General features: G+C 39.0%; 2 protein-coding genes across 2 annotated transcripts; one reads left to right on the top strand and one right to left on the bottom strand.

The window, feature by feature from the left end:
- Window positions 1-1,070: 1,070 nt before the first annotated feature.
- Window positions 1,071-6,010, top strand: ppp2r2d (protein phosphatase 2, regulatory subunit B, delta). The gene is made up of 10 exons (XM_056396364.1): window positions 1,071-1,239; window positions 1,454-1,528; window positions 2,022-2,119; window positions 2,249-2,414; window positions 2,538-2,650; window positions 2,736-2,913; window positions 3,034-3,198; window positions 3,457-3,626; window positions 4,052-4,143; window positions 4,324-6,010. The coding sequence occupies exons 1-10, from the start codon at window positions 1,233-1,235 to the stop codon at window positions 4,601-4,603; spliced, it is 1,344 nt and encodes a 447-aa protein (XP_056252339.1). The 5' UTR covers window positions 1,071-1,232; the 3' UTR covers window positions 4,604-6,010.
- Window positions 5,770-9,295, bottom strand: bnip4 (BCL2 interacting protein 4). Its single transcript, XM_056396369.1, has 6 exons — window positions 9,103-9,295; window positions 8,526-8,697; window positions 8,353-8,413; window positions 8,094-8,200; window positions 7,525-7,674; window positions 5,770-6,725 (listed from the first exon to the last, which is right to left on the bottom strand). The coding sequence occupies exons 1-6, from the start codon at window positions 9,143-9,145 to the stop codon at window positions 6,683-6,685; spliced, it is 576 nt and encodes a 191-aa protein (XP_056252344.1). The 5' UTR covers window positions 9,146-9,295; the 3' UTR covers window positions 5,770-6,682.
- Between the last annotated feature and the right edge of the window lie 241 nt (window positions 9,296-9,536).

Here is a 9,536-nt window from a genome sequence, read left to right as displayed (position 1 = left end):
ATGCTCCATATAAAATAAAATAAAAAAACTCAAATAAAAGATCAACCAAAATAAAATGTATTTTCTATTTTAGAAGTGATGTAAATTAAAATCAAGATTTAGATAGATAGATAGATAGATAGATAGATAGATAGATAGATAGATAGATAGATAGATAGATAGATAGATAGATAGATAGATAGATAGATAGATATTGTCAAGACTGTAAGAGACATAGCCTTTTGAGCAAATTACTCCTTGTCCTTACAGGTCAACAGTCAAAGTCAAAACTGAGAAAATAAATTGTTGTATTTTAACTTTTTAACTTACTATTTGTTTTTGATTGGACTTGATGGATCAGGCTTTACACATCAAGTCCCAAAGGACAAGCTAAAAATACAAAAGGCCCTATGGCAGTTCTGTGAAATGGGATCTGAATAATACATAAGTATGTACATTCAGTTTATTACCCTCAGAGATACAACACACCTGCATTACCAATCGAAAAAACAACTAGGTTTTCATCCTTTTGCCCACTAGATGTCACCCACTGACCATACAATACAAAGCTGGGGTACTTCTAAGGTGTCATACAATGTTTTTGAGTTAGGACACACTTAATATTTAACAGCTACAAGGACCAAGCGAACAATAAAACTAGAAAAACGTTTTACCGTGAATAATATAATTTGTAAATAGAAGTTTTTCACTGCTATAACTTAATCAGATACATTACACATTATACATTACACTATATTCATGACACCTGGTCTATGGACACAGGATTAGAAAATGTTACACTGCATAGCTATTTCTTCTTGTTCTTTGCGTGCTTCAGCTTTTATCAAAGGATACCTACACCTGATGTGCAGTGTCATATGTGTCATATGTCCCACCCACGAATCAGAGGACAGCTGAATTGGCTTAAACAGACTCGATATGAAGCGCTTAATGTGGAATGTAATAGAGGTAAAGTCGAAAGAACTGAAAATAAAGACTGAATGCAGATTTAATAAAATGATGCTCGGGAGGATGGAGGGAGCCAGGATGTGGCATGTGTGCATGACGTCATTTCTCCATGTACTGTGCGCCATTTTGGAAGAAAAAAAAAATCACGGATAATTTCCGTGGTCTTGACAGATCCGGACCCGAGTCTTCACACTGATTGTGGATGCTATCTGTTCCCCCGAGCAAGCCGCATTGGTTGATTAAGTATTGGAAGCTGTGTAAAGCAAGAGCTGCTAAATGAAGCAATGGCGGGTAAGCTACTTTTGAAGGGGTGAGAGGGATCCACCTCACTTGGTGTGTGTGATGGCCTGAATCTGCAAGTTAGCTAGCCAACGTTAGCGCTGGCGAGCTAAGGTGCTAGTTGTCAAACTGTGTCACTGTCAGGTCGTTTTATCGCCACACGAAACGCAAATGAAACGCAAACCAACGCTGTGTTCTTTTGTCTCTTTTGTGTTTTTTTTTACAGGAGTTGCAGGAGGAAATGATTTCCAGTGGTGTTTCTCTCAAGTGAAAGGAGCGATAGATGAAGATGTTGCGGAAGGTATGTGGCTAACGTTAGCTCGGCGGTTAGGCTGGAACGGTGGGAAGCTAGCTAGATGGTCTGATGATGATGATGATGCTCTGTGGACTTCACATGAGATGCACGATAGCTAGATGGTCACACAGATTTTAATACAGGGCAGCTGTCGTGATTGGTGTGAGTCTGTTTGTGGATCAATTGCACAAACGCCCTTTCTTCAGTAAATAACTGTATGCCGCTAGCTAGCTATATGCTAGGTGGTGGCTAAGCTATTAAAAGGGGAGCGACCGTGTCCATGACGTCAATGTGCTGCGTCCATAAATTGTCAAAGTGACATCATGCGTGTTTTCATTCATTCATACATGAATGGGTGTGCGTGTTGTGCGCGTTTGGCTGTATGTGTGTCACAAGAAAAATGTAATCTGCACCGCTAGCATGATTCTAGCTGCCATCAGAACTGTAATCGAGGAAACTGAGCTGTGAGGTCTTAATCAGTCTGTGTGTCCATTTTCAGCTGACATAATCTCAACGGTTGAGTTCAACTATTCTGGAGAATTGCTCGCAACTGGAGATAAAGGAGGCAGAGTAGTGATATTTCAACATGAACAAGAGGTAAGATTCATATAGAGCAAGACAAGAGTATCTTCATCAGCAGTCTAATGGCAGAATGTACATGCTGACTCTATGTTGCAATGATACTGTGTGCACTTTGTGACTTATGTTTACAATGTTTTCTTCCAGTCTAAGAATCGTCCACACCTGCGCGGGGAGTACAACGTCTATAGCACTTTTCAGAGTCACGAGCCAGAATTTGACTATTTGAAAAGTTTAGAAATCGAGGAAAAAATTAATAAAATAAGATGGCTACCCCAACAAAATGCTGCTCACTTTCTACTTTCGACAAATGGTAAGAGTTCCGAGTTGATCTATTTTGATTATTTGGTATTACAATTTAAAATTGTGTGAATAAACTTAATTCTAATTATTCTTCACCTCTAAATTTTACAACTTCCTTATCTATTTTTGTCAGATAAAACTATCAAATTGTGGAAAATTAGTGAAAGAGATAAACGAGCAGAAGGTTACAACCTGAAAGATGAGGATGGACGACTCAGAGACCCCTTTAGAATCACCTCTTTACGGGTATGTAACCTGTGTCATATTCAAACATGGCTGTTTATGGTTTTAATAAAATCTTATCTAAATAGGTGCATGTTGTATGTTTCAGGTACCAGTACTGATGCCAATGGATCTCATGGTAGAAGCAAGCCCACGGAGGATCTTTGCAAATGCGCACACCTATCACATTAATTCCATTTCTGTAAATAGTGATCATGAAACGTACCTCTCCGCAGATGACCTAAGAATAAATCTATGGCACTTGGAAATCACAGACAGAAGTTTTAGTATCCTTTTTCCTCATCAGAAAGCAGCAGATATTAGATATGTGGCTTAGGGGTCAATAGTCTCTGCACTCCTTCATAATGAAATGTAAGACTGTTAGTTCCTTAACAGTGTGTTCCCAGATATTGTAGACATCAAGCCTGCCAACATGGAGGAACTGACAGAAGTAATCACAGCTGCTGAGTGCCATCCACACCAATGCAATGTATTTGTGTACAGCAGTAGCAAAGGCACCATCCGCCTGTGTGACATGCGAGCAGCGGCACTCTGCGATAGGCACTCAAAGTGTAAGTACCTCCACTGCATGTGAATTGAGTAATTTAATTAGTCGATCAGTGGAAAAATCATTGATTAAAGTTTAGATGGATCAATTAAGTAATTAATTAATTAAAAATACTAGACATTAAGTAATCTAATATTTAGATTTCCTGCTTTTAAAACATCACTTTCTTTATTTTGAGTTATTGTAGTCTAACAAAGTCATGCTGGGAATGATTAGAGATATTAGAAATAACAATTGAGGATTTATTTATTTATTTTTTAAGTCTTTGAGGAGCCTGAGGATCCAAGCAGCCGATCCTTTTTCTCTGAGATCATCTCCTCCATCTCGGACGTGAAGTTCAGTCACAGTGGACGCTATATGATGACACGTGACTACCTCTCCGTCAAAGTTTGGGACCTCAACATGGAGAACAGGCCAGTGGAGACATATCAGGTGCATAAACATACTTATCTTGTGACTTAAAATATACCTGACATTAACCCTGCGTGAAAACGAAGTAAGCATTGTTTCAAAAATGATCTCTCTGAGTCAAGTGACAGCTTAAAATCAGTAATGTAAGAAATTAAAAAGCACTAAATGGTTTTTCTGTGATTGAAGTTTTAAACAATGTCATTTTGACTATATGGCATGCAAGCTCCTAATGACTCAAGAAAAGTAGGAGTAGGTGTCTGTTGAATCTGAGGACAGTTGTGCTAAAATGTTCCAAGCAGAAGTCACTGTTCATGTGATAAAATTGTAATATGCAGGCCAAGTATTGTGTTAGCTGGATGATCCCTTTTGCACTTAAATTCTATTCATATTGATGAAGACATCTGCCTCAAGTGAATATTTAGGCTAAGTCATTTGTTTTGTTTCAGGTGCATGAATACCTTCGCAGTAAACTCTGCTCCTTGTATGAAAATGACTGCATCTTCGACAAGTTTGAGTGCTGCTGGAATGGCAGTGACAGGTGAGTCTACTTGTTCTTGCATTGGATGACATTACACTTGCTGTTACTTTAATTGTTTGTTTTTAAAATATTCAGAACACTGTTCCTGGGTTTTGTATTAAATGTGTCTATCACTGGTGACACTCTAGGTTTTATAGCAACTCCGTGCAAACAATCACTTTGAATGTCTTTCTCCATCAGTGCCATCATGACCGGCTCCTACAACAACTTCTTTCGAATGTTTGACCGCAACACCAGGCGGGACATCACACTGGAGGCGTCCCGGGAGAGCAGCAAACCACGGGCTACGCTCAAACCCCGCAAAGTGTCCACTGGTGGCAAGAGAAAGAAGGATGAGATCAGCGTGGACAGCCTGGACTTCAACAAGAAGATCCTCCACACTGCCTGGCACCCCAAAGATAACGTGATAGCTGTGGCAGCCACCAACAACTTGTACATTTTCCAGGACAAAATCAACTAGAAGATTTGGGGCTCCAGAGGATAGGGCTTTTACCGTACCTGTGTAGTTAAGCCTACTACTTGTCTATCTGTATAAGAAGAAACAGCCTCGTTGTCCTCCTGGTGAAGAATTCGAAAGCACGTGTCTACTTTTTTTGCCACAGGAGGTTGATCCATAGGCCTGTTTTATTTTGAGTCTGAGCTTAGGTTGTTTTTGCCTTTGGCACCAGGGCAATCAACATGCCCCCCTGACCCAGAAAGCCCAATTCGGGTCTAATTGACGGAATGGCACTCCCTAGAGGTCAAACTCTTGAACGTTGGTGTTTGTGTTGACATTTTAAGCCTTCATTTCATGATTTAACAACAGAACTCTTGGAAGCCCTTAAAATGACGTCTTGTCAAAGTTGTAACATCATTTCAAAGATTTTGGGCCCTCTGAAGCACGGATTAATGGCCAATAAGCCTAACTGTAACATTCCCCCATTGGCCATGTATTCAGGCCAAACTGCTGGTGGAAGAGGCCATGAATTTGGAAAGTGGACTTGTTTCTTTTCTTCCCCTCCCTCCTCTTACTTTACCCCAGTCAATACGGTGACATAATTTCACTGACTGTATCTACTCAAGTACACCTTGTCATCCACATAATAAAAGAAACTAAAACTACAGATGTGTTTTTAAATTTAGAAGTATGTATTAAAACATGTTTATTGCTTTGCATGTTTTTATGTTGTAGAGAGGTGGAAAAATGTTCAGTCACACCACTGTCTTTTGAGCAGATCTCAAGCAAACTTGTCATGGAAATACTATTTGGGGCTACCAGTTTCAGAACCACTGTTGGAGACAACCAATAATGTGTTTGTGTCAAGAGATTAATTTCTAGTTTTTGACCATGTTTTAGGATGCAGGCTGGAAACTACATGGCACAAGATGGGGCCCAGGACAAAGGGAATCTGCAGCCTTAATACCTACTTCTATCAGTGACAGCTACAAGTTATATGTCCCCAAACGTTTTACAAACCTCATGTGCATTATTTGTAAATCCTATTTTATAGAGTTATGTCCTCATATACTGCTGCTATATGTGGCTGTCTATGAAAACACAAAGGAGGAAAATTGCACACCATACAGTTTATGTGATAGAGTGCCTCCGAGTCATGTAATAAGTAAATAAAAGTCAGACAGGCCTCATACATGTGCCCTTATTCATTTATTAGGGATGTCACCCAAATTTGAACCGCATATTGCAAATGTGGATCTTATCTCCGTAGTTGTGAATGCAGAAATGAAAGTTGACTACACAAAACATATACTGATGACATTAAAACAAACACATAATAATGCATTGTCTTTGTCCATTGATTCCTAACATGGTGGCAATGTATTCACTTGTTTATTATTTTGACCAAAGTTCAATAAAATTTTAATTGTGTTCATCTGCATGTGGTCCTCTCCTTTGGAAGTCAGCTACGTGTTCCGACATATTAACTTGTGCATAAATTCAACAAGGCCATATGTATGTTTCCAGCTTTTTTGTGCAAAGATGAACAAAATGGACCACATCTGTGCCTAATAAGCAAACGTATGCTTTTCTACAATTTACAGTTGCACAAAATGAGCAATCAGTGACAAATGTTATCTCATAAACACTAAGCTAATGATCCCTTGGACAAAAAATTAAAAACAAAAAAAACAAATCAAAACTATTTAACCACTGCTGATTTAGAAAAAAAATAAATTGACAGTATATCGTTTAAAGTGGCTTCTAACTGCAAAAAGAAAAAAAGGAAATGATGTAAGATATAGTTCCCTAACATGCAGATTTAAGGAGCAGGAAGCAGCAAAACAGTCATCTCCAGGGTAGGACAGGGACTACAGCAAGAAGCAGAGGATTGGTCAATGCTCTGTTCAGGGGTACACCCCATGAAAAAAGCAATAACAGACCCTTCAATCTCCATGCTGTTGTGGGCAACATGAGGCTCTCAGTCAAATTGGACCATGTCACATGGCCACATCTCCATTGATCTTCATAAGGTCCCATTTTAAGGCATGCCAAGATGGTCACATCAAGGTGACGAGTTGTTGCAACACATCACTATTCTACTTAGTAGGTGTTGTGGGAAGTTAGCCGCTTCCCAATATATATCCTAAAAGGAAAGAGACAAAAGTAAAATTAGATGCTGAGAGCAAAACATATAAATAACCATCTGGAAAATTTTTTAAAGTCTCCAAAAATATGTCTTACAAAAATACCCTGGGGCAGGGACTAAATGTCTCTACTTCATCATCATCATCATCATCATACCTTTGTCACTAGAAAAAATATGCAATGTTTTTTTTTTTTTTTTTTTTTTTAATAAACACTACAGACTCTACAGGCAAATTATTGAAATGACTTAACTCTACAGACAAAATACTACTGGTACTAAACAGAATTTCCTCAGAAAGCAAGTTATGTTCTCTGCAGTTTTTCAAATAAAATAGTTGTGACACATTAGACTAAACTGAGTGACCTGTACACTCTTAGGGTTAGGAACAAAGCTTTGAACATACAAGTAGTTTACCCACTAAATCTGAGACACTGAACACAAGCATTACTGGCCGCCGCTGTCTGCCTATCCAACAATGCTTCCAATCATGCTATACTCTGGACACTCTTAATGTTTATGACCTCTGCTTGTTTTGTTGTGGTTCTCCTCTAACATATGTTAGAGGTTTATGGAAGTAAGATCAAGGTTTATCAATGACATCAGTGATGTTTTTAAACAGTGAGAAAACTGGTCTATATTTTCACATATACATTAAATGCATGTGGTCAAAAATTGGGGTTTTAAAGGGATTTTAGAGGATCCTTCTGGAATTGCCTCTAGAGGTTCCTATTAAGTGTTTTTAGTTTGGGGGCTACTGTAATATTGCCAGAGTTAGCAATTAAATGATTTTGCTTACCCTAACCCAACAGCAAGTATGTGAGAAATGATTAATGAGGGCAGGAAAAGCTTCAGAAAGTCAGCAGAGAGAATGCCTCCCTTCTTCATGACGCTGGTGTTCCTGATGCTGAGAGAGGTCGAGCGCTTAGGGTACTTCAGCAGGAACTCCCTACAGAGGAGCACATTAATTTTTCATTGTTTTGAATACATTAAAATGAATGAGGGCCAGTTTAATGTCACACTGACACCTATGCTAACACAGACATCATTTTAAATTCAATGAATTACAATTATAAATCATGCCATAAAATAAATATACTTAGGCTCCTATATGTAAGTGATTATCACTATAGGGTTTAACAATTTCCTCTACCATCCCTGTAACTACAACCATTTTTCCTCTTGCTAGTGATTACTTGTGCATTCAAACTGTATCAACGTAGTTCATAGACATCAACACTTTGCTTGAATTGTGTAATAGCTCATTTTTTGTCCATATTTTGGAATAATTACTATTATTTACTGAAATTACAAAAACTGCATATCACAAATTAAGAGTATAAATTATAATTAGTGGTGGAAACATACTTTGGTGGATTGTTCTCAGGTCGACTAGACCAGTCCCAGATCCAGTCAGCATTTTTCTTCATCAGATTCTCCACTTCCCGTCTTGTTTCTTGGAAGTCTTCATCTGACTGAAAAATACATCCAGCATCAACTTGGCCATCACAGATATTTCAAAACAAAATTATGCTATACAATATCAAACAAACTATTTAATAAAACTACTCTTGAATGAATGTGATTATTAGATTTTGATACAGTTCAGTGGTTCCAACAAACATACCTGTGAGCTGTTTCCCTCTGAGCCTCTCCACATAAGAAGAGGAGTCTGTGCTCTGAGTGGGCTGATGTAACAACGACACATAAGGGAAACTTTGTGAATAACACTTATTGACAATCTGTGTTACACAACACAAAAGAAAAACACAAACTGTGTTTCCCCTTTTTCCTACAAACCTGTTGCATTGAGAGCTTCCTCTGGAACTGTTTCTGCCCGACTCGTTCTGTGCATCTAGCAGCATTTTCTCCAGGTCACACTCCTGGCTGGACGTGGGGATTTGCTCCTGGCTACCGTGATGACTTGTACTTTGAGAGCCATTGCTACTGAAATGCAGCTCAACCCAGGAACCTTAAATCAAATACAATAGTCGTTACACGTGAAACCTGGTGAGTATGTAGTGTTGTATCACTGGCCTACATAGCCTGGGACTGCCACGCAGGCTATGGGTACAGTAGAGCAATCAACATGGAGGGGCTCTTAGCTTGAAGGCATTCTGTTTTTGTAGCATTGCAAACCAGCCTTGTTAACTAACTACGACGATGGGGTAACGTCTTACAGTGGTCTCTCTACGTCTTATATAACGATTAAAAAAAATGTAAGCTTGAGCCTGCTGGTTTGTTACATCAGCTCAGGCTTTTCACAGGGCTAGTCTAAGCGATTTAATGTTAGTCACCTTATAGTTTCTTAATTATCAGCTAGCAACTAGCATCAACACTGGTGAGGTACTAGCTTGTTTTGACGTTTATACTTTACCTTGCAAACTCTCGTCAGACGAAATGTCCTTTTGGAGCGACATTGTAATGGTAGACACTTGCGGATCCAGACGTTTACGCAGCTTTAGATGCCGAAATCTAAGCGAAATGGTGGCGAAATCTCTATAAGCAGCTGGAAATCCAGCTACCACAATAACAATGACGCAAGACTCTGTTTATCTACAACGTGATTGGCTCTGAAAGGAGGGCACGCAGAGCAGGTTGACTGAGCGCGTGTCAGCCACTCGAAAACAGCACACACACACACACACACACACAGACACATCCGCACATACAGAAACACGCTTCCTTAACAACCCGAATAGACATAAGTTTCATACTAGCTTTGTTACAAAAATCATGTTAACACCCAAAAGAGACATTTTACTCATGTCAGCTTATTTGGCTGAACCCAATTTATTAAAGCAGTTCCAC

This window comes from Seriola aureovittata, chromosome 14 (genome assembly GCF_021018895.1).
Source record: "Seriola aureovittata isolate HTS-2021-v1 ecotype China chromosome 14, ASM2101889v1, whole genome shotgun sequence".
Lineage (NCBI taxonomy): Eukaryota > Metazoa > Chordata > Actinopteri > Carangiformes > Carangidae > Seriola > Seriola aureovittata.
The sequence above is the reverse complement of the archived record's forward strand: the minus strand, read 5'-3'. Positions and strand labels throughout refer to the sequence as shown.

Bases quoted from the DNA above. Each gene is read 5' to 3' on its own strand.
- ppp2r2d (XM_056396364.1), top strand. The intron at 2,914-3,033 runs GTATCCTTTTTC...GTGTGTTCCCAG, and splicing joins AATCACAGACAGAAGTTTTA to ATATTGTAGACATCAAGCCT. The intron at 3,199-3,456 runs GTAAGTACCTCC...TTATTTTTTAAG, and splicing joins CTGCGATAGGCACTCAAAGT to TCTTTGAGGAGCCTGAGGAT.
- bnip4 (XM_056396369.1), bottom strand. From the start codon at position 9,145: ATGTCGCTCCAAAAGGACATTTCGTCTGACGAGAGTTTGCAAG. The intron at 8,698-9,102 runs GTAAAGTATAAA...ATTTGATTTAAG, and splicing joins GTCTGACGAGAGTTTGCAAG to GTTCCTGGGTTGAGCTGCAT. The intron at 8,201-8,352 runs GTATGTTTGTTG...TGTATTTTTCAG, and splicing joins CAGAGGGAAACAGCTCACAG to TCAGATGAAGACTTCCAAGA.